The 26,656-nt window shown below is 32.9% G+C and overlaps 1 protein-coding gene across 1 annotated transcript in view; it reads right to left on the reverse strand.

Moving 5' to 3' along the window:
• Positions 1–26,656, reverse strand: part of LOC130666166 (lachesin-like) — an 853,034-nt gene that overhangs the window by 515,364 nt on the left and 311,014 nt on the right. The window contains exon 4 of the mRNA XM_057466969.1: positions 13,254–13,474. Within this exon, the coding sequence (XP_057322952.1) occupies positions 13,254–13,474 (221 nt within the window). The remainder of the gene's footprint in view (positions 1–13,253; positions 13,475–26,656) is intronic.

Genomic DNA, 26,656 nt, shown 5'->3' on the forward strand with positions numbered 1-26,656 from the left:
GAGTAGCGGTTGATTTACTAAAAAACCAAAAAAAATCATTTTTTTGTACTTTCTTCTGAAGGATGTTAAAAATAAAAAAAATTTTTTTTTCTTTAAAAATGATGACAGGGTCTTATAGGGAATTTATTCAAGTTTTCACCGCCGCCCTTCAACTTTCTGTGCGATCATTGGTACCTGAAATATCGATGATCAAAGCCAAAAGGATCATTTTCTGTTTGAAGGCTGATATCTCTGCGACAAATCGTCCTACGAGGTTAAAAAAAAAACCAAATCAAAGCTGAATAAATTTGCTAAACGATCTATGCATTTGTTTAGTTGAAAGAATTTTTTCGCGGTCCGTGGGCTCTTCGGAAAAAAAAAAAAAATTTTTTAATTTTTTATCTCGCGGTATTTCTCATGTTTTCGCAATAACCGGAGCTTTTAAAAAATTTTGAAAAAAATGCACCAAAACTAGAGATTTCAAGCTGTAAAATGTTTTTTTTTTAAATCTCCATACGTTCATTTTTCACCAAGTTACAGCCTTCCAATAATCACTAAAAAATTTATAAAATTTTTCTGCTCCTTTAATTTTTTGCATTAGTGTATTTTTGAGAGAACCAATATGCCTTGACTTAATTACAGGTAGGTGGTAAATCTAGCACCTTGGTAAGGGAGATAGATGCATAATTCCTTTAAAATTGAGAGAGATACAAATTGTGATATGGAGGGAAGTAGGTGGGCCCTAGGGATGTAGTTACTAGAAATTTGGAAGAGGCGGGATAAGACATTACGTGATAGGGTAATGAGGAAGTGGAGGAAGTAATATCCTAGGCGGAATAAGGAAACGTATAAGTTAGTTTTATAGAATGAGATAGGTAGCTAGGCCAGGCCAGTAGGGGGTCATTGATAAGCTCCTTGTTGAATTCTTATCTTGTGAACACATAGACTCTCGACTGCTAGAGCTAGTAACAATGACTACTCTGGACATCATAATTTACAAGAGATTCTTTATTATAATCTTGGTTTTATATTCATGTTTACACAGCTGCTTCTGGTTGGTAACGTCTTTCTTTTAAATCGCAGAATCGGTACCGAGGTATTATTAAGATTTATTATCTTGCCGTTGAAACGCGGAGTAGCCGTTAAATTTTTATAAAAACCGGATGTGAGTAAGTCTCGGTAAATATGGGGTAGTCAAGTGATGACTCGCTGCGGGTAAAAGAACGCAGCTGCGGAATTTGGCCTCTATAATAATTTTTATTTTATATTTAAATTCCGAGAACTACCGACGATCGCCTCGTACATTTATGCCTGTTTAGCGGAATTGAATAATCTTTCATTGTGAGCACTTGCAAGATAAAAAGAAAGACTGAGTTCACTGACGATGAAATGCTCGCAAGAGCACTATTTTTATTCGTTATGATAGCTATTACAAAATTTCCTGAGCACCTTAGAACGTAACAGTAAGTTACAACAAAAACTTTGAGCTTAATCTGATCATGCGATTTCGATCCGTCCTATTTTTCTTTAAGTAAAACAAAAAAAAAAAATGCTGCTTTTGATGTGTCAAGTTTTTCATTGTAAAAATGTGATTATTACGTAATAGCGAGTAATCGGAGTTGTCTGTTAAATAAATACATATTTTTTGTGAATATTAATTTTATCTTATTTTAATTATAAGTTATGAACAAGAATTGGATAATAGATACAAACATGCAATAACTCTAACTGGTACCCAGAAACTACACTGTCTTATTCTGAATCAGGATAACAGTTTAATTGTTCAAAATTACTCAATCTCGGAAAAATTTACGGTTTGTAAGGGTTTAAAACTGGCCCGAAAATGGGATTATTAATATAAATTTTTTGACGACAGTGTAGTATTTTGTTTTTTCTTGTCTATCTTACTTTCGAGCTAGTTTGAAAATTTTACAAACCCGAAATTTTTCCGATTTTGAGTAATTTTTGACGATTACATCACATTATTACAATAAAAAATTTGCCGCATTTAAGGTGGAAAATTTTTGTTTCATTTTTTTTTTTTTAATGAAAGAAAAATAAAACACATCAGAATCGCATATTCGGATCATGCTCAAAAATTTTGTTACAACACACGCTACTTTTAAGATTTTTTTCAAGAAGTAAAAAAGTGTCATACATCTTGAAAATCACACTTTTATGTTCAAAACCGAAAAGATAAATAGTCATAAAGAATTATTAAATTTCTTGATATTTTTGTTGAGTCTACTTAAAGCTGAAATAAATTATGTACGACTTTATATAATTATCGATATTTTTCATAAAGTTATGAGCACTCAAATATTTTTTACCTGAAACTTTTAAAAATTCATAACTTTTTCTAAAAGCGATATAAAAATTCGGAAAAATTCGTGGATTCATTTTTCAATAAGGACTATATCGTCAAAAAATTAACTAAATAAAAGATAGTCGGGTCCACGGCCTCAGTAATTTGGCGTACATTGCCACATATATATTAGGGTTTCAACAAAAAAATCTTTTTTTTTATGGTCTCACAAGTTGGCTTTAAGTTAAAAAAAAATCCGTTCAATAAAGCAGATTGAAATCTCAATCCCACTTAAAGCTCGACGAATATTCATTTTCAAATTTAAATTATATGGGAACAAATTTATTGTTTGTTTTTTAAAAATAACAGTACTTAAACAATCTTTTCCGAAAATTGAAGGAGATACTCGTGTAGGAAATTAAATTCTCTACAAAAAAATCCTGAGTGTTTTTTTCGTAGAACTGACAGAAAAAAATTTATGAAGCTTTGAATTATATTAAATAGTACAACTTCATTTAAGGTAATGGCATCTATGAATTTTTTTTGAACACGTGAAAAAAATTTTCTTTACTTTCAAGACCGAAGCTTTTTTTTTAATTTAAAAAAAAAACAGAAAGACAAAAATTGTAATTCTTACTTAACGCTCCCGATATATTTTATTGATTGAAGTCAAGTAATTATTTTATCTGATGTAACGGAAATCGGTTACGATAAGACAGTCACCATGGCTCGCAAGAAGTCTAAACAGATGTTTATGCATGAGACCCGGGCCTTAACGATTCTCTCACAGGGAACCTGAGATGCAGCGTCTATTTTTTGTCAACTTTGCTGCACCTTATTATATTTTTTTAACGACTATACAGTAAGTTCACCTGGGGGACGAATCGGCTCACCGTATACAAGCTCGGCTGGGGTAGCTTGAATGTCATCTTTCAAGGCTGCTCGTAGACCAAGTAAGACAACAGGTAGCGCGTCATACCAAGTGTCGTCGTGACACAACAGTGCAGCCATGAGTTGCCGGTGTAAACGTTCCACCAATCCATTAAATTGAGGATGATACGACGTCGTTAATAAATGTGTGATGCCTAATAATTTATTCAGAGATTGGAACAACGATGATCTGAATTGTCTTCCTTGGTCAGGCGTTATTCTAGTTGGTACACCGCATTTTGAGATCCATTCTCGAAACAGCGTGAGTGCGACAGTATCTGCGTCTCCATTTGTAATTGCCACGGCTTCTGGAAACTGGGTAAATCTGTCGACGATCGTCAGACATTTGTTGTAGCCGCAAGATACTGGTAAAGAATCTAAATCGATGTGAATATGCTCGAAACGTTGCGTCGGTAATTCGAAACGTGTGATAGGTGATGACACGTGACGATGAATCTTGTTTCGCTGACAATTTATGCAAGCTTTCGCCCATTCTCGACAATCTTTCTGGATCGATGGTGAAACGTAGCGTTTCTGAGATGCTTTGGTGCTAGGGTGTGCTAGAGAGTGCAGCGCATTGAAAACTTGCTTTTGAAGTTGACCAGAAACGTACGGACGTGGTTTACCTAATAGAACATCACAATAAACTGTGACCAGATGGTCGTTGTAGACAATTCGTTGCCACTGTAGTGACATTGCTGCGTTGTTAAGGAGATCTTGAAGTTCAGGATCGTTCTTCTGAGTGCTCACCAGCTCGTGCGTGGAAATCGGCGTCGAAATGGCTTTAACGAGTGGAAGTGTGTTTGCAACGATGTTCTCATGTCCAGAAATGTGTCTAAAATCACTCGTAAATTGGCCAATAAAGTCTAGGCGACGAAATTGCTACGGTAATGCTTTTTCAGTACGTTGCTGAAAAGCAAAGAGCAACGGTTTATGGTCGGTGTAAATTGCAACCTGCTTACCTTTAAAAGTATGACGGAAGTGTCTGACAGCTTCATAGATGGCGTGAAGTTCACGATCGTACGTCGATAATTTTTGAATGAAAGGTTGAAGTTTTCTGCTGAAAAAAGCAAGCGGTCGCCATTCTCTGTCAACTAGTTGTTGCAATAGCCTAAGTTGCATCGTCGTTTGGATGCGCAAGCATTACAGCGTTGGCTAATGCCTACATTGCGTTGTCATAAGCCTGTCGGAGTTCTGGTATCTTGACGATCAGCGTCGATCCTTGAACTTTTGGCCCCTCGAGCAATTTATTCAGCGGTGCAAGGATTTCTGCAGCATTTCTGATCAATTTCCTGTGGAAATTTATGGTACCTAGAAAACCACGTAATACAGAGATCGTACTAGGAAATTTAAAGTTAATAATTGCGTCTACCCTGTCGGGCAACGGCTTGATACCTTTTTCGCTGATGTAATGGCCTAAAAATTTTACCTCGTGCTGGCCCAACACCGATTTGGCTGCGTTGATGACAAGGCCGTAGTCTTGTAAGCGCTGAAATAAAATTTTTAGGTGCTCGAGATGTTGCTTCTCGTTCTCTAAAGCTACTAGTACGTCGTCGATGTATAGAAAGACAAACGGTAGGTCTCGTATGGCCTCATCGATGAAACTTTGGAAAGTTCGCGCGACGTTTCGAAGTCCAAACGTCATGTGTGGGAATTCGAACAAGCCAAAAGGTGTAATCACGGCTGTTTTCTCGATGTCTTCTTCAGCGATGGGGATTTGGTTAAAGGCTCTAACCAAATCTAGCACTGAAAATATATTTTTACCGTGCAGCGTAGCGGTAAAATCGTCGAGTCGTCTGACCGGGTAGTTATTGTGTATCGTGCGCGCATTGAGTGGTGGATAGTCGCCACATGGTCGCCAATCTCCAGATTTCTTGGGTACAAGATAGAGTGGAGATGCCCAAGGACTCATCGATGGAAGTGCGATACCCAGTTGAACTATCTTGCGGAATTCTTCTTGAGCGATTTTCAATTTATTTGGCGCAAGACGTCACGCTTTGCACGATACTGGATGTCCAAGTGTCGTCTTGATATGGTGCACTGTAGAATGCTTCTTTGCTGAAGTGATTCCTCCAGGTCGAGTTACAGCCGGGTAGTTTGATAACAGTTTATGGTAAACTGTATCACCTTCGATTATTTTGATGCACTTTACATCCGAGCGTATTGAATTCACGCGTGTTTGGTGACCAGTGGATCCCTCACGTAATTGTTTGTGTTTGAGGTCGATTAACAAGCTAAAATGACTTAGAAAATCGGCACCAATGATTGGTTTCGTAATGTCAGCGATGATGAATCTCCACGTAAATTCTCGACGTAAACCAAGGTTCAGTGACAGAGTGATGCACCTGTATGTTTCGATCAGCGAACCGTTTGCTGCATGAAATTGGTATCCTACTGGTGTAGGCTTGCATTTTATCCGCCTGTATGGACAAATGGAAAGATCTGAACGAGAATCCACGAGGTATAGTGTATTTGTGGTTAGATTGACGACGAATAGGCAGTTAGAAGATGCGAGAGAGTCGCTTTCCGCCACTAATGACTCTCGTTCACGTTTCCCGAAAACTAGCAGCCTGGCGTACATTTGTACGTGGTTTTACCAAACTTTCTGAGGGAATGATACCTGTTTTATCAAGCTTGCGTGGCTTCGATTCACTTCGGGAGCGTTTGATTTGTTATTGTCCTGGTGATCTACCACGGTTCTAGTTAAACGCTGTCGTCAGTGCTGCTACCTTTTGAGATAGTTCGCTCACTTATTGCTGTAGTGCAATTGTCTCCTGCAAGGATGATGATGAAGCAACAGCAGCAGTGTGAGTCACTGGAAACATCTTATGTAGCTTGTTAACTTTTTTGCCTAACTGGTCGATGGTGGCTGTTGATGGAGAGATGGCTTGAAGTTCTTGTATCTTCTTAGGCAAGTTTGCTAGCCATCTTGTCTTTAGGTCCGCGTCATCAATGTTCGGTGCGAGTGATTTAAGATGGCGGAGGAACTGTGATAGTGATCAGTCACGGATCGGTTTGCCATCTAGAAACTGACGCAGTTTAGCTCCCTCTGACTTTGAGTAACAAGCAATGAGAGTGGCTTTCAATTTGTTGTACGGCGTCGTCGTTGGTGGTTTAATGATAAGAGTCTCAACCTCACACGCATATTCGGTATCAATGAAAGAAATCGCGTGGTTAAATTTCTCTTTCTCAGTTGCTACGCCGTGGATCGCAAACTGAGCTTCAAGCTGCGCAAACCATAGGGTCACTCGCTTTGGGTTAAACCTCGGTGCCCTGAGCGAGTTGACGATCAGTGGTTTAGTATCAACAAAATCATCGCCTAACTTTGAATCGGACATAGTAAATGGATGAGAAATACTAACACAATAAAACTAACACAAAACTCGAAAATACCACTGTAAGTGGATTAATGTCGGTCGAAGCTGACTCACCGTTTAGGAATGTTCGAGACGCTTCACGTCGCACGAAAATTATCACAGGGCGAAAATTAACGCGAACGATAATTTTTATTCACTGTATTTTACACAGGAATTCACTGATCACTTTTATCACAATTTAATTTGCACCCCGATGGTGTCCTTAAAATTATAGACCAATGCGGAATATGTCCGAAATGCCCCGCAATGCACCAGCCGTGATAGTAGGCTTGCACAATACTTAATCCTACCAAAAATAGATTCTCTGTATAAAATCGCGCCAAGTACACGTTTAAAATTTTTTACAATTAAGAAAAGATTCTTTTTACAAAAAAAATAAATCAAATCGAAAAAATACCAAGTACCTAATAGAATTCGGAATCATGAAAAACATTTTCATAGAATTGAAAAAAAAAATTTCAATGTACTTGGTGTGCATTACTAAATTTATTCAGGCAAAATTAATTTCGAGAATTGATTTCGCGTATAAATTATTTTCTAATAAAATTGAATTTTCTTTTTTTTTTCCAGTTTATAGGCACACCAAGTACATTGAAAATATTTTTTTCAATTTTTTTTTTCAATTCTATGAAAATGTTTTTTATGATTCCGAATTATATTAGGTACTTGGTATTTTTTCAATTTGATTAAATTTTTTTGTAAAAAGAATTGTTGAAATAATAATTAAATAAAGACATGCCAGGACTGGTTGGTGGTTGGGATGTTTGAAAAATACGCATATTTAAAAATATAACAATATTTTTATTTGTCACAGCACAAAATATCACTGGGTTGCAAATTAAATAGTTTATTTAATTTATAAATACTGTTAAATGTCTGAGCTCATGAGTACGTGAATGATTGAATACAAATTATTGAGTTGAGCTCGAGTAAATATATGAATTAAAAATAATCAAGTTGAGTTTAATTGAACACTGAGTTGATTACAAAAATGTCATGATAATAAGTAACATGATGTCAGAGGTTACTGAGCGAAGTGAATTATTGAACACGTAATTACTATTTTTAATAGCACTGAATACATAAATAATTTTGTTATTGAGTTTTAATAGTGACGATCACTTAATTGAATTGAATTTAATGAGCTCATGATAAATTACACTGATTTTAGTTTATTTGTTGAACACGTGGTAGCATGATAGCAGAGGCTACTGAGCGAAACATAACTTTTAAATTAATTAAGAAATTGAGCATAATGATAATTAAATAAATAATAAAACTGAGTCTTTTAAATTAACGGAGCACTGATAGCAAGTAAATGTTTAATAAAAAATGCACCTGTTGCTTTCTCGATGATATAACCTTGTGAGGAACAGGTTGTAGAACGCTGGATTTCTTGATGTTGTTTTATATTTATTTTTTGAGCTCTGAGCTCGCAATTATAAAAATAATTATATTTTTATATAGAGTTATGAACCCTTAATGTAGTTTATTGATTACTTTGAATTATTTACTCGAGATGAGCGCAATTTTAATAGATTATACAGAACACGTGGTGACACTTGAAATTGTATAAAAACGAATGGGTAATGGCGTCGGTCTTCTTGCCACGAGGCAGTAAAAATCCATGCGCATGCGTCGCACTGCGCTAGTCAAGTTTGAATAGATAGACACTAGGCCCCAGTAGGTGCTGCCTCTATTTGCCGGAAGTTCGACTACATTCAAGTTTGAATGTAGTTGTGATTACGCAACAAGAATCTTTTCTTAATTGTAAAAAATTTTAAACGTGTACTTGGCGCGATTTTATACAGAGAATCTGTTTTTGGTAGGATTTGTCTTTTTTTTGTCATGTTGATTGTTAATGATTTTGATATACACTATTAGAAATCGATTTTTAATTTAAAACAAGTGAGCCTATATTGTTTATAGCATTATCTTGTAGAAACAATAAAATTGTTTGCTAACAATTGTAGTAATTTTGTACTGTTAACCCTATCCAAAAATTCCCATAGAATCCACTCAACTGCGACAAAAACCGCATAGAAACCAATACAGTCTACAGGATTCGATGCAGTTTTTGTCGCAGTTGAGTGGATTCTAAGGGAAGTTTTGGATAAGTAAATATCATAATCTGATTAATTAATTTTTATGTATAAATTCGCTTATCTTCAGCAATGGTAAGAACGAACATTACAGACTTTTTTTTTGTAGTAAAAATTAACCTTCAAATTGAGGAAAAATTAACCGCAAATTTTTCTTTCTAATTTTTGCTGTCAAAATGTCAGCAAATTCAGGAAATTTCAATGTCAAATTACTGTCAATTTCAAGCTAAAGTAGTTATTAGGGAAGTACCCTGATAGCCACCATAACCGCAAGTGAACTTCAAGCCACTGCCATATTCTTAAGCCAACTTAAAGGAAAATGTTGGAGAGCAAAGTTACGGTTAAGCTGACAGTAAATTGTCTGTAACTTGTATTCAACTTGACTACAAGTGTTACCGTCAAATAATGACATTAAGTTGATTTTTCCAACTTTTGCTTTCATATTGTCGGCGTATTTGGGCAGCAAATTTCGGTAATTTCAATTGTCAAATAACTGCCAGTCCCAAGCTAAAGTGGCTATTAGAATATATATATATATATATATGTATATGTATTAGGGTGGTCGTTAAAAATTAAATTTTCTCAGGCGCCCCATAAAAAGCTTCTTTTTAGTAAAAAAATACCTGGGGAATTTGGTTTTTTCTTTTCAAGTAAAAAGAACACGTGCCGCAGGACGATCAAAGTTTATTTTTCGATACAATCGCGGTTTTTTAAAAATATCTCATGAAATATGCAGATTGAAGGAAAAAATCATAGGAACAATTTTGTAGGAAATTAAATTCTTGACAAAAAAGGTCATGTTCATTTTTTTTATAAAATGTGTATTTATGAAGATATGTTTAAAAAACTTTTTTAGATCTTATCAATTGAGCTTTTTAAGGATTACGAATGTTAGAAATAAAGTTTTTTCTTAAATATAGACAACTTCGTAACGCGTAACATATCAATCATTAATGCTCGTTATAGTTTCTATATACTTAGAAAAATGTTATTTTCAAAATTTGTAATCCTCAAAACGCTCAACTCATCAGATCTAAAAAAAGTTTTTTTTAAATATCTTCATGAATACACATTTTATAAAAAAAATGAATATGACCTTTTTTGTCAGGAATTGAATTCCCTACAAAATTGTTCTTACGACTTTTCCTTCAATCTGCATATTTCATGAGATATTTAAAAAAAACCGCGATTGTATCGAAAAATGAACTTTGATCGTCCTGCGGCACGTGTTCTTTTTCCTCAAAAAGAAAAAACCAAATTCCCCATGTATGTTTTCACTAAAAAGAAGCTTTTTATGGGGCGCCTGAGAAAATTTAATTTTTAACGACCACCCCAATATGTATATCCTTATGCATACCCTAATAGCCACTTTAGCTTGAAATTACCAGTAATTTGATATTGAAATTGCCTGAAATTCGCTGCCTGAATTTGTCGACAATTTGACAGCAAAAATTAGAAAGAAAAATTTGCGGTTAATTTTTCCTCAATTTGAAGGTTAATTTTTATGATAAAAAAAAGTCAGTTATGTTTGTTTCTACCATTTCAGAAGGTAAGCGAATTTATACATAAAATTGTCTACAATTCTACGGTAAAAAAATGCTATACAATTTTTCGAGTCAAATTAACAATAAATTGATAAAAAATTTGCCTGAAAACTTACGAAAAATTTTTTCTAGTCAACTTTTGAAGTGAATTTGCATTCTAATTCGGGCAGTAAATTTGCGTCAAATTCAATAGCAAGTTGCATACAAATTATCGTCAAATATGGAAAAAGCCGAAGTTGACGGATATTTGAAGAAAAATTCAAAGAAATTTTTGCTAAAGCAAACTGTGCTATTAGGGAGGTTCGGTCGAAGACAGCCAATGACAACACCCTAATAGCACAGTTTGCTTTAGCAAAAATTTACTTACAAAAGTTTCGTTGAATTTTTTGTCAAATTTCTGTCAACTTCGGACTTTTCCATATTTGACGATAATTTGTATGCAACTTGCTATTGAATTTGACGTAAATTTACTGCCCCAATTAGAATGCAAATTCACTTCAAAAGTTGACTAGAAAAAAGTTGTCGTCAATTTTCAGGCAAATTTTATGTCAATTTGTTGTTAATTTGACTTGAAAAATTGTTAAGTATTTTTTTATCCTCAAATTGTAGACAATTTTATGTATAAATATGCTTACCTTCTGAAATGGTAAGAACGAACATTACAGATTTTTTTTTTTTGTAGTAAAAATTAACCTTTAAATTGAGAAAAAATTAACCGCAAATTTTTCTTTCCACTTTTTGTTGTCAAACTGTCGGCAAAATTCAGACAGAAAATTTCAGGCAATTTCAACATCAAATTACCGTCAATTTCAAGCTAAAGTAACTATTGGAGCATCTGTATCTGTCATCGCGCTAAATATTATACGATTTTGATACCACCTAGCGGATATAAATAGATAGAACTTAAGAAAATAAAAAGAAAAATTTTTAGCAACCCACAAATAGGTATTTCTGTGGTACAGGTATAAATTTATATATGTATGCAAAATCAGGAAACATTTAAAAAATACAAGTAAACTTTGAATACGAAATGAATAAAAAAAAATTCATCTTAGACATTCCCGGGAAAAAATGATCAGACCTGATCAGACATGAACAGGCATGAGTCTTCAGGCCTGATCAGACATGAAAAATGACCATGCCTGATCAGGCATGTTCAGGTCCGATCAGGTATGTTCATGTCTGTTCATGCCCATCCGGGTGAAAAAATTATATATAAAAAATGGCCCTTTGTAATTATATATAATTATGTCTAACTACCCGGGAGAAAATGATCAGACCTGACCATGCCTGTTCATGTATGATCAGGCCTGAAATTAGACCTGATCATGCCTGTTCATGTATGATTAGGCCTGAAATTAGACATGATCAGGCCTGATCATACCTGTCCATGCCTGTTCATGTCTGTTCATGTCTGAAGCGTTGAATACACTCAGGCCTGATCATGCCTGTTCATGTCTGAAGCGTTAAATACAGTCAGGTCTGATCATGCCTGATCATACCTGCCCATGCCTGTTCATTTCTGTTCATGTCTGAAGCGTTGAATACACTCAGGCCTAATCATGCCTGTTCATGCCTGGTCATGTCTGAAGCGTTAAATACGCTCATGTCTGATCATACCTGTCCATGCCTGATCATGCCTGTTCATGTCTGAAGCGTTAAATACGTTATATTTTTATAAAGCTTACTGATCACTTATTGCTTTTGATTAATTACTTTTATTTAATTACTCGTGATGAGTGCAAAAAGAATAGATTATATAAAAACTCGTGGTGTCACTTGAAATTATATAAACGAAGTAGATAATGGCGTCGGTCTTCTCAACACGAGGCAGGAAAAATCCATGCGCATGCGTCGCACTGCGCTAGTCAAGTTTGAATTGCTAGACGCTAGGCCCCAGTAGGTGCTGCCTCTATTTGCCGGAAGTGCAACTACATTCAAATTTGAATGTAGTTGTGATTACGCAACAGGTGGATATAGATAGATCAATGATTTTGTCAAAGACCAGCGACTTCCAGTTCTTATTCCGAAGTGTCGCGATTTTTTACTTAAGTTTTCGACAGAAATTCTCAAAGTGCTTAGTTAAGATAGGAAAGGGCAGAAAAGACACAGTTATTTTTATTTAAAGAACAATTATTAGTCGTGCATTATTATAAGAGCATGAAGAAGGATCTCAATAATTTTACGAAAAAATTCGTAGTATTGGAAAATGACCTCAAAATTTTATTTAAAATTAAGAGATTGATACATAAAATGCCTAAATTGTATTTTTGGAGATTAAAAAGACGCATTTTCACATGAGAAAAAACCCAAGGGTTTTTCGTAATCTTAGGCAACAATGCAGAAAACATAAACGTAAGCACGGGAAAAAATCAGCTTATAAACACAAATCATTGTAAAAAGGTTGAAAGTAAACGTGAAAATATACGTAAATATTCGTAAATCAAGTCTAAAGTAATGTTAAACGCTACAAAAATTCAAATAGCTAATTTATTTACATGTGGTTTGTAAATATTAATAATAATTTGTGGAAAATGAAAGGATCTCCACAAAAAATTCCATTGAAAATTTGTAATAAGCTTATACTTTTATCAGAAGACTTCACTTTTAGTACTAATTACTACTCATTCGATTTTGACCTTAGATACCTGTAAAAGAATTAGATATGCCACGAAATGTCAAGAGACATTTTCGTAGACCATCTCATTTCTAACAACAATATATCAAGTTCTTAGTCGGAAAGCTCATGACGAATATGTAGGTAGGTGTCTTATGGGATAATGGCGTGTGTAACAGAACCTAAATATAACTCAAAAAATCATATTAAATAAAGCAGGCTTTCAACAAGTAGTCGAGAATAAAACTAAACGCGGGTTTGTGGAAGGACTGAATTTCCACAAAAAATTTTCCCTACGTCTTCTAGACCAGGCTCATGACATATAGTTGAGTGTGAACCGAAGTTCTCAATACTTGCTAAAATTTTCGTGATATTGAGCTTTAAACAAAGTGAATTTACCTCAAGATCATAAATCGTGAGTGTCATGTGAGTTCGATACACCGGCTTCTCGGCTGTCGATGTGACCTTGTATTTTCTACTTTCATGAATCATTCTTCCATCATCACCCCGAGTCCAGTAATTGAGGGAAGTTGGATGAGCTTCTGTGTAACATTCAAGTGTAACTAAATATCCAAGAGGTGCACCTACGAGCTGATGTGGTATTGAAAGCATTGGAGAAACTGCAACGATAAGGATCAATCAGATTAATTCTTCTAATTTCGTAAAGCCTGAAGATATTATAATTATGTCTATAAAAAAATGAAAACTAAGAGCTTAACATATCCACAACTGGTGTTATGTACTGTCGATTGCGATCATTTCGTCTCCTGAACGATGTAACATCAAAATTCAACAGATTTGCAAACGCTTTTTTGGTCACTAGAATCATGTTCCTGTATGAGTGTACTCAAGCATATTGTAGTGACTTCAATAGCGCTATCTATACGTTAAGTTATGTATGAATTACTTTCAAATATACAATATTTTTATATGTTTAATTATATGAATGAATAATTATTCAAATATACGGGCTTATAAAACTTTTTAACAAATTATTTGGTCAAGTTATTCAACCAAATTCCTATTTAATAAACACATTATTTCAGAAAAAATTATTTTTAAAAATTTTTCTCTATGTTAATGAATTATTTCAAAGAAATTATCAGAGAAACTTGTTTTCCGAAATTATACACTTATACCATAAATTAAGAAAACAGAAAAATTTTAGAAATTTTTTAGTAATTTTTTCAAGGCTGTAACTTCGTGAAAAATAATAGCATCAAAAAATAAAAAAAAAGCATTACGTAGCTTGAAATCTCTAGTTTCGACGCATTTTTATCAAATGTTTATAGACCTTCAGCTATTGCGCAAACATGAGAAATACCACAAAGCAAAAATTTTCAGCTAAACCAATGCATAGATTAGTTGGCAAATTTAATCAGCTTTAATTTGCATTCTTTCTGAGATTTGTACGATAACAGGTCGCTGAGATATCAGCCTTCAACCGAAAAATGATCTTTTTGGGTTTGATCATCGATATTTCAAGTACCAATGGTCGCACAGCAAATTCGAGGGCGGCGTTAAAAACTTGAATAAATTCCCTACAAGACACTTTGTTGGATTTAATTTCAAATTTAAATATTTTACAAGCTACATCCATATGAAGCAATACCTGTCACTCGATCTTTATAATCATTCTCTATACTATTATTATCATTATTACTTTTGCAATTCACATCATCTACTACATCAAGCAATAAAACAAAGATATTGTACTTTATTATAAAACAAATAAATAGAAACAGTTATATTAAACAAAAGTGATTACTCTGCAACCTGTTGTCCTCTCCAATAATCCTAACAGGTTATGGGCCCAGGATGGCAATAAAATAGTTGTGTTATTTATTTCTTTGAGGTTAAGCCGGCACGTGCACGTGAGTAAAGGTTATTGCAATTTGTTATTGAACAAGAATAAAATGGCTGGTAAATCTGCTAGAGTTGAGCTCTTAATCGAGGACAATTATAAAACCTGGAAAATGCAGATCGAGACATTACTAAGCAAACATCATTTATGGGAGTATGTGAATGGAGATTAGAAAATCCCAAATGCTGCTACTAGTAGTGGTGCTGCGTCAGCAAATGCAGCTATTATAGCGTGAAAGACGAAAGACAAAAAGGCTAAGGCTGACCTGATCCTGGCTATACACCCTAGTGAATCATTTGCAATATTGTGGAACGTCAAGAGAGATTTGGCTAAAACTGGAATCAGTCTTCGCGTCAAAAAGACCTGCAAAGCAAGCAAATCTACTCAAACAATTAATGCTAACAACACTGCCTGAAGGAGGTGATGTTCGAGACCATGTGAGTCAATTTTTTGTAACTCTGGGTAAGTTCAAGGCCATGGGAATCGACCCACATCCTGACATCCTCACGATACGCTTATTATACAGTCTCCCCGACAGCTATGAGAATTCCCGTTGTGCCATTGGATCCAGAGACGAATTATCCTCGGTAGATAAACTTAGTGTAAAAATTTTGGAAGAAAATGGAGCAAGGGAGAAGTAAACAAATGTTATTGAGAACTCTGAAGCTTTCGTTGCTTTAAATATTAAAAATATTAAAAGGCCGAATAAAATTAGGTGTTTTAAGTGTAACCGCATTGTACACAAGTCTTATTAGTGTAGATACAATCATTTTGAAGGAAGAGGGTCAGCAAATGCTGCTGATGACACATATGATGCCTTTCTCTCAGTAACTGAGCTACTAAACCGAGCTTCAGATGAAGTGATGCAAGCTGAGGAGCGTTCTCGGATTCTGGACAGCGGGTACACTGCACACCTATGTGGAGATGCTAGCCTCTTCAAAGAAATTAAGGGGGGGGGGGGGGTAGGGTTTTAAAATTATTTTTTTTTTTATTTTTTTTCTGAATGAACAATACTTCGAGAATATTGTGTACAAATTTTAAATCAATCCGAGTTAAACTAACGGAGTTACAGCGTTTCAAATGACCGGCCGTGATACCTGATTTTTACACCTGCCCGACAAGCCCCTACATACCCCTAGTAGAAATCAGCTGCAATTTTCTTTGTTCTTCCGAATCCCTTTCTCCGGCTGTGTGTCTTTCAAAGGGTGTAAACTGATCACTCAATATAAGTATAAAAATTCATATTCTTTTATTGATAGTTTATTTCAAATTTTCACGAATAAAAAACTTTAAATGGATTTTCCCGAAAACGTTATTTTTAAAGTCCATGAACACCATAACTCAAAGTGTACTGAACCGATCCTTTTGAAAATTTGAACATTACTTCTTCACATAAATCAACAGGTACCCACGAAGAGTTTTTTTTTGTTTTTCATTTTTTTCGATTTTTTAATAACAAATTAACCGCGATTTTTTTAGCTAAAATCGCGTTATTCACTTCCAAGTGCTGCAAAAAATCGAAAAAAAACTCTTCGTGGTTACCTCGAGAAATTGGTCAACTTCAAAATGCATGTCAATTTTTTTTTCCGATGATCCGGTAACGAATTATGATGTTCACCGCAAAACGACTTTTTTTCGAGGTGCCTCCGGAAATTCAACGGCATCGGCTTATTAATCAATATTTTTCGTTAAAAATTGTTTCTGATATTCTTTAAAAGTTGTACAATAATATGTGATTAAGTTTAATGAAATTATATTACTCATCTCGCCGGGAAAAAATCACAAAAATATGCTTTTTTCGCCTTTAAAACCCTACCTCCCCCCCCTTAATGGAGTTGTTAAAGAAAAGATAAACTTTGCAAATCAGTCATATAGTCGAATTGCAGGAAAAGGGACTGTGAAGTTGAAGGTTGTTGATGAACAATCACCGAGGTATGTTGAGTTTCATGATACGTTATATGTACCTGTAATAAGAAGTAATTTAGTTTCAGTAGATAAAATTGCTGACCGAGGGTACACGATTACATTTAAGAAAAATATGGCTGTTGTTGAAAATAGTGATGAGGTAGTCAAATTAAGAGCAAAAGAAGAGGAGACTTATATCATGTTACGAGCAGTGTTGCCACTGTAGGTGTTGCCGCTGTAGATGTTGCCGAGGAAGGGGTACAAGAAGAAATGGCATTGGTGTTTAGGACATCTCAATGCAAAGGATCTTATTAAAATCATTAATTCAATTGGGAGTAAACACTACAAGTTGAGTGATGCAGAATTTCTTTCTGGATGCAAAATTTGCTTAAAGGGTAAGATGTCTATGTTGCCCTTTCAAAAGAGTGAAAGGCAGACAACAGGAGTATCAGATATAATACTGTAACAAATGTGAAACTGATCTTTTTAAATATTTGAATAGCTAGAAAACAAATGCCTTCTTCTCTTGTTTTGTAGATGCGCGACTAAAGTCAGTCTTATATTCACAACTAAACAGCATACGTCTTGTATCAATAAACTATATCTTTGATTGCCTTTCTTTTGCTGCTGTTAATTGTAGTGTTGTTATTTCTAATGTAAGTGTGTTATTATTGTAGTGTATAAGTGATATTAATTAATAAGATACCAGTAACTACAATTTGGTGTCAGAAGTGCGTGTTACCGTTGTGTCGTGTAAACTTATAAATATAAAAAAAAAAAAATAATATCTGTCAAAATATCGCGAGGAAACAGGAAAGGCAAAGATTAAAACGAAAACGATCGTGATTCTTTTGATATTACTAAAAACGCAATTAATGATAAATTTAAAAAAAATAATAGGTTAATAAATTTAGTGATTAATTAAACGAGTTTGGTGAAAACATTTTTTTTTAATTTGTGCTCAAGTGCGTGTGTGAATTTAAATAAATTCGGTGATGAATTAAATAAGTTTTGTAAATATGTGTCATTATATTAAAGTGCGTATAGTAAAATAAGTAAATTCGATGAAGAATTAATAAAAAGTTCTGTGAATATGTGTTATAGTACTGTAGGCTAACACAAAGAGAATAAAAAAAAAAAATAGTCTATAGTTTAATTGAGCTAAGAATTGATAATAAAAAAATAAAATATTCTGCTAAGAAGTTAATCGATACGCGTGACTCTATTTTCCTATTCAGCGAAATAAATAAAATTGAAAATGTAACCCTTCTCTTGATTGAATGGACCTTCAATGGGAATGGGATCAGGTACGGGATGGGAACAGAAACTCCTTCCTCTCCTCCTTGAAGGACTAAGAATGGACTCCTTAATAGATGAGTAGGGGAAGTTCACCGGCCCGATAAAACAGATTGTGGGTTCGTGTCCATGCTTAACTGTTGTACCGGCAGCTGGTAAGTTACTGGCAGTCGATTTGAGCTATTTGATGCTAATTGAGATCATTTTGAGCTTATCTAGGACCTATTGTCAGCCATTTGATGCTAATTGGGATTATTTTGAGTTTCTGTCATCCATTCGTGAGCTTGCTTTGAGCTTATCGCCATTTTGAGCTCGCGTTAGACGTGAGATGGCGTCCTATGTATGTGTTGAACCGGAAATTTAGGGGAAAAAAATATGTACAATTTCATTAATGACTAGTGTTGAACCGGAAATTTAGGGAAAAAAATTATGTACAATTTCATCAATGACTAGAGCGGGTTCTCGGCTTGCCTATCAGGTTACAGGTTCTGGCATCGTGGTTGTGCTTAACCCCAGAGCTGACACTAGCGTAGCCTACCCTGATCAATGTAATATGTACATGTAAATGTATGATTTGAGGATTGATATATATTCAAACTAGGGGTAGTATGGGTACTTGCGAGAAGACATGCCATCTAGTGGCATAGTTTCTCTCCCCTCTTTTTTTTTGCTGATGCGTCATCGATGACGTCATCTAACAGGTTTGAACTTGTTTTTGAGCTAGAGTGGGGGAATTGAGCTGAGCGCTGAGCTTGCGAGCTCATAGCATTCTGTCTACACTAAAAGTCCTTAGCGGTTGGTCAGTGTCAAAAAGAAATTTTTTCAACCGACGGCATACAAAAAAACCATAAGTTTGTTTTTTATAATTTATCTGAAATTGAAGAAAACATCATGTGTATTAATATCACGTAAGTACTCATAATCACGACTGAATAAATCGTTCTAATTAAATGAATTATTGTTTTAATAATTAATTTTTCATTGTTCAATTTAAGAATGGATCTATCAGAAATCAACAAAATTAACTGCTTGGCACATATACTGCCAGTTAAAAAACTTCAAGACCTGGAAGTGGGCGAATCTTACAAAATTACTGAGATAAACATCATTAAAACTCAGTATGGACCTAAAATTATCGCTCATGTTGAGGATCAGTTCACCATCTATTTCCCAACCAGGACAAACAACGAGCTGATTGCTGATGCGGAGAAGTTATAAAAACTTAACGACATGGCTACCACAGCGTGTCTTTATATTTTATACCACGATTCAAAATACAACAAATTTGAATTTGTATCACAGCCATCTTAAATGTATTTATTTTTATTCAATAAATTCAAAAATTCAAATATCTGAAATGTTTTTAATTATTACATGTACCCCATACACACATTATAGATTTAAATATATATATATATATATATATATATATATATATATATATATATATATATATATATATATATATATATAATTAAAATTATTAAACATCAGAAATAAAAAAAAAATATATTTATATAATGTAATGACAAAAAAAAAAAAGTTAATATAGAAATAGATAATTTATTAATTGTAGTTAGATAAAAAAAAAATAACAATAATAATAATAATGATAATCATGAAGATATACGGGAAATTTAAAAGTCAGTTCGCGGTTTCTGTCTGGGTTGAGTTTGCGCGACAGACGCTCACCCTATCGTTGCCTGCTGGTTCTACCGGTAACGCTACCACAGTAGTACAGTAATATGAGCAGGAAATTCAAAGTCAGTTTGCGCGACAGACGCTCACCCTATCGTTGCCTGCTGGTTCTACCGGTAACGCTATCACAGTAGTACAGTAATATAAGCGGGGAAATTCAAATGGCAGTTTACGCAAGAGTAGGGATGGAAGTGATGGTGGGAGAAAGATGTATAGCGAAGGAGTGAGCAGTAGCGACGGTTCGCGCAAGAGTAGGGGATGGAACTGATGGTAGGAGAAAGATGTATAGCGAAGGAGCGAGCAGCAACGACGTAAAAAAAAACGATGCAAATGAAGTACAAGTGACGACAATCGAATTAATTAGATCAAGAATGAATGAAAAAGCAGAAAGTTATGTTGACAATGGAGACAAATTAACTTATACTATGTTACATACATTTTTTGATAATTATTAACAAACAATATATGATAAAGAACGACAAATTTTCCATATAAAAATTTTTTTTTTTATTTTTTTCTTTAAATCAATATAAATAATATTCCAATCATTAAAAACTTCTTAGAGCAATAGTTTTTTTCTGTCTTGATTATTATTTTTTTTTTTTTACTTTTAATCATATAAACATTAATAATTCTAGTTATGATTAATATATAGATATTCTTAAAATTGTTATACTAATAACAGACAATATGTATTTAAAGATATTTTTTTACATTTAACTAATCGAAAAAAAAAAGTCAAAAATATCATGTCTATCTTAACTAATATAAGTATTCTTAAATGAATAACATCTAAATAAATATTCTTAAAATTATGATTAACATATAAAGAAATAAATAAATAAAAAGTAACTTTTATACTATTGAAAAACTAAAGATCTATAAGATTTATCAAAGGTCCTCATCATCATCATCATCATTAAGATCCTCTTTTTTTCTCAAATCGTTTCAATTTTTCTTCTAATTCTCGAATTGTTTGTTTCTGATCAATACTCTGCATCATAATTTTAGTACGCTCTGATTTTAATTTTTCAATTTCTTCATCTTTTTTACTTGCATCTTGCAATTTTTTTATCAATAGCTCTTTCTCTTTCTTTACCCCTAAGAACTCTCGAGAAAGTTGGTGCATTTTCCGTTCAATCGTTGCTATGGAGGATTCCGTAGCGTTTTCCTCCTCCTCAAAAACTGGGTTCAATTCCATGCCCACATCATTTTCTGGATGAACATCGTGACCTCCTCTCATTTGTCTCAGTAATTGTATTTGTTGTCTCATCACATCATGCATTTGCAAAGCTTCTTGTTGATCCCGTTCTGCTCGTTCATGAGCAGTTTCATGAGCCACCATAATAACGTCTCCATCATCATCTTTAACTCCATCCACTCGTTGAGCAAAAGATAAATAATTAGGACTATAATAATAATAATAATAATAATAATAATAATAATAATGTTGACGTGATGGAGCTCTATCTCCAGGAATAGCAAACCACCATGATAACTGATGGTGGCGCAAATTCAAAAATGTAGTTTGACCAGCCACAGTCACAATGGCATGGTGAAAATTTTCTATTATTGTATACGGTTCAATTTGTGGCCATATACTATCAAGTAATTCACGTTCGTTATAATTTTCAATCCACACATGTGGTATAATATAACTGTATGTCAAGATATTTCCCATGATTGATCTGAAATAAAATATTTATTCATTATTAAAAGATAAAAATTGACATGATTTTTTTTTTTTTAGTGTAAAAATAATTATAATTTTGAATTTTTATACCTTTTTTTTTTTTTCCAATCAAAACAAATGTCTGCCTGTTTTCTAAATGTTTCACCTTGAGTATCAAATCTATAATAATAAAAGTAACTATTAGTATAATTATTATTATTATTCATTTGCTTTAAAAATAAGTAGATTATTTATCCATGATATAAGTTAAGAAATAAAAATTATATGAAAGAATTTTATAGTGTCAAGTAATTTCATGTAGAGATTTTGAATACTATTATTTTGTAGTTTTTAATTTCACTAGTAATTAAATAATTTTATTATCTAATAATTATTCTTTTTGGTTTATTCAATTAATTAAAGAATGAAATAATTTAAAAACTATCGTGTAAGTGTTAGACAGACACATATCACATGGACACCATCTTGTTATTTTTTTTTACAATTCGAAATATTTTATATGAAATAATGATTTGGTTTATATGATAAAACTATATTATTTATAATTAACTGATGTGTTTAATGATGTAAACAGAATTATTATCCCAACTGAAATTATTTTTTTATGATAAATAAAAGTATACAACATCACTGACACTATAACTATTAAGTGGTATTTAACATTTAATTTGAATATTGAAATAAATTATTATTTAATTTATTATATGATCATAAATTTTGTTAAAATTAATTCATTAAACTATCAATTAATAATTATTTATCAATTTACAACAGTACTTACAATTTTATATGCACAAACTTGTTGCTTGATGAAAGCGTCTAGACATATTTTGGATTTAAGTCTTGAGAGATTTTTATCTTCTCATGTAAACAATTTCTCTGTTAAGGTGAAAATCAACCAATTAAAACACTTGTTATATAAAAGACGGTACCTGATTGGTTTGCTTCTTGAATGGCGCGCATGTAAACTTCAGAACATGCACTTTGGTTAAAAATGTTTATAAATATTTGTCAATATAAATTATATTAAAATATCATCTAAGACACAACTCTTGATGATTTTAAATATTATTCTTAAACAATTATTTTATTTATATCACATAAAATTAATTTAGAAAAATAATGACGGTCAAAGATAACTGCCATCTCGTGGGGACAGATCGATACATCCATACTGTTGTCAATTCCGTATACGGTCAATCAATAATGACGGTCAAAAATAACTGCCATCTCGCGGGGATAGACTAGATACATCCATACTGTTGTCGATTCCGTATACAGTCAATCAATAATGACGGTCAAAAATAACTGCCATCTAGCTGGATAAACTAGATACTAAGATTGGCGTTAATTCTATACATCTCTATGTTTTCAAATCATAATGAAACAAATAAAATAATTAATAATAATAAAAAAAAAAATGTTATACTTACCTGATAACTATATATTTTTCAAAAGAATGAAACAGTTGCACACTTTTGAATAAAATCATTTCTTTTTTAATTAAATTAAAATAATTTTCAACTTATAAAAATCACTTATTAAAATCAAGATAAATTAAAAAATTAATAAACTATTTAATAACTTAAAGTACATAATTATTTTCCAAGTAACTCTACACTATTCTATAATGATTAAATTCAAATTAGTTAAGTTTAAAAAAAAAAAGTTAGAAAGAAAAATGATTCAAGTTGAATAAAAAAAAAAAAAGTCAGAAATTAAATTTATTTTTAATTTTTATTTAGGAACCAATTTTTCATTAATTTTACATTTTCTAAAGCACATAGATATTCATTATTTCATTTACAATGATAATTACGGATATCACTATCGAGAAATTTCTTATTTTTGAGGGCGGGACATTTGAAATCTTCCAGATCGATGACAACTTTATCTTGTGCAACTAGATCTTGTACCCATAAATTTTTTTCACCACCTTTGACATAAATGTACTTGTAATTACTTGTCACATGATCAAAAACTTCATGAAGCTTAGAATATGGTGTCTTTCCAGCATTCCAAGTGATCCCATGGTGATTATGTATGATCCAGGTGTTTTGACGTTGACATTGATGTGGTAGCAATTCCCAATTATATGGTGGTTGAAATAGTGTACATGATAACTCTTCAAGTCCTTCGATCTCATGTTGAATTGTAATTGTGGCAAGTTCTTTCACGATAAATTGATTATCGGAACCTTTGAACCCTTGCACATCTAGTATCATTTCCATTTTTATAGCTAGTATCTCAGCAACAGTCAGAGAGCAACTGAAGAATTAATACAGCTCTGCTATTTTTTATTTTATTATTCTCCCCACCACACTATTTTTAATTAATAATATTCAATTTCATTGGCTGAAAAATATTCTTTGTTTGAGATAACTGCGTAATAGAATGTTTATTTATAATTGCGTAGTAGCATTTTTATTTTTAGATGATGACTCATCCAGTTCCGAGAAAAAAACTTTCCATTGTTATTTCAATTTTTAACTGCGCAGTAGAATTTTTATTTTTAGATGATGACTCATCCAGTTCCGAGAAAAAAACTTTCCGTTGTTATTTCAATTTTTAACTGCGCAATAGAATTTTTATTTTTAGATGATGACTCATCCAGTTCCGAGAAAAAACTTTCCGTTGTTATTTCAATTTTTAACTGCGCAGTAGATGACGTCAAACCTTTCGTCGCGCCATCTAGATCTTAGGTTATGTTGATGCAATCTAGGGAATTTTTGTTCTTTTCTAGGGAATTTTTGCCATATTCTAGGGGATTTTTTCCAGTTTCTGGGGATTTTATTTTATAAGGTTGGTACTTATGAGAACTATGAAATTTTTTACTGCGCAGTTGATGAGTCGCGCCCCACCTATAAATGCACCGCGCGAGAGCATACTTCATAAAAAAGAAGTACAAGTCTCGCGGTGAAGTACATAACTCTGTGTATTTACTCTGTTGATTGTGTGTGAAATTTTTTGTGATTTTAAGTTATTCTGATTTTTAATAATCAATATTTTAAGTGATATTTTTTTTATCAAACTTTTAACATAAAACTTTCGTGTTTAAAAGATTTTTGTGGTGAAAAATTTGTTAAGTGAAAAAAAAAAAAAAAACTTTGTGTGAGAGAGAGAAAATTATTTTAATAATAATTATTTATAAACAATTGCGAATAAAAAATTTTTATTCTTTCTGTGTTAAAGAACTGTTTAGACTTGAAACAGTTATTTTGTACATTCAAAAACTTTAAGCAGAAGTATTTAATCGAGTAAATTAGTGATTGAATAAGAAACATTTTCATCAAAGATGGCGCAATCTCGCGGTATTATTGATGCAATTCAAAGTTTAGTGGACACAGTAGCAAAGTCATTTAATGATTTGCAACAAGACGCAGTCAATGAAGAACAATGTCAAAAGTGCTACCAAGTGTGTGTTGACACAATTAATTATTTTAACGACATTTTGTTCGACCAGCAAACAAGTGTCCAAGTTAAAAGAAGTGTGCAAGCGAATATTGTACTACTGTGCTGGTATGGTGATCAATTTTCTCGTCTTAGTGGTCAAGTTACCGGTGGTGACTTGGGTGTACGAAATAATTTAATTAAACGGCAAGATCTGGAAAACGCATTTGCGAATAACATCAAGACTGGCTGTGTGGTGAATCGAGCCCACACCGATTTAAGAACTTTCTTAACTGATTCTCAAAATTTAGTGACTGAAAAAGTCAAGATATGTTGAATGATGTTGCAGGTCTTAAAGTCAGTGTAGAATTATTTTGCAAATTCAGAAATGCCAAAAATGAAAATACTGTTGAAGAAACAAAATCATTCAACATTAAAAGCAGTGAAATTTTACCTGCAACATCTCTTGTTGACTGGTATACGGACAATGTATATGAGAAATTGTTGAAAAAAGTTGAAGACTTCAATCAAAAAGATTCTGGATGGAGTTTGATTGAAATAGATAACTTGGTGATCACGATACCAAGATATGCACCTCTTCAAGCTGGTGATTCACCGTTTGTCATGCTGCCCAAGGATATCCGAGACAAAAAAGCTGTATTAAATATACAGAATTTTAATGAGTTTTGTTTTCTATGGTGCGTCAATGCAGCGTTACATCAGCCTGTTTCAAACCCCAAGAGAACTTCAGAATACAACCATTTCAGCTCAATTCTTAAGTATGAAGGTATTAAATTTCCTGTATCTCTCAAAGACATTCCTAAATTTGAAAAATTAAATAATTTATCTATTAATGTTTATGGTATCGAGTCTGAATATACCGGTAAAAAAACTGAAAAAACTGTAATTATTCCATTGTATTTAAGTAACAATTTAAAATCTGATAAAGAAACTATTCATCTTTTAATGGTTCAACAAAATGTAAACTTAAATATATCTGAAGATTTGAAAACTTTTGAACCCAAATTTCATTTTGCGTTAATAAAAAATTTATCTCGATTAGTTAAAAGCCAAATATCAGATTCTCATTGTCAAATATTTTTTTGTGATCGATGTTTGAATCATTTTAAATTTGATTATTCATATGAAAATCACAAAGCAGACTGTTATAAAGTTAATAAAGTTCGAATGCAATTTCCAGATGAAAATGATAAAATTTTGAAATTTTAAAATTATAAATGTAAAGACACTGTTCCGTTTGTTGTATACGCGGACCTGGAATGTACACTTGAATCTCAAGATGATGATGATGAATTACAAAAGCACGTCATAAAAAATCCTATAGTTATGAAGCAACTAACTAAACATCAGCAAGAAAGTCATGATCAGGCAACTCGTTGTCATATATGTGAAAGATCATTTTCTTCAAATAAAGATAAATGCTATGATCATTGTCACTTTACCGGTAATTATCGTGGTCCAGCACATATGTCTTATAATGTAAATTATCCAAAGTCTCATGTCATTCCCATAGTTTTTCACAATTTATCTGGTTACGATTCACACTTTTTAATTAAATCTTTAGCTACAACTGTTGAAGGTAATATGACATTATTACCAATCAATAAAGAAAAATATACATCATTTACAAAAGAAGTCAAAAATATTTCTGTTACTTTGCGTTTCATAGACTCATTTAGATTTATGGCATCAAGCCTTGAAAAATTAGCTTCATATCTTGGTGACGATGATAAGCAAATCACAAAACTTCACTACCCCGATCCAGAAAAATTTGAATTAATTACACGTAAAGGTGTATTCCCGTATGAGTATGTTGATAATGTAGATAAACTTAATGACAAACAGTTGCCTGATAAAGATAAATTTTTTTCTAAATTAACTGATAATGGTATTTCTGATAAAGATTATTCTTTTGCAAAATTAGTTTGGGATAAG

Source organism: Microplitis mediator, chromosome 3 (assembly GCF_029852145.1).
Source record: "Microplitis mediator isolate UGA2020A chromosome 3, iyMicMedi2.1, whole genome shotgun sequence".
NCBI lineage: Eukaryota > Metazoa > Arthropoda > Insecta > Hymenoptera > Braconidae > Microplitis > Microplitis mediator.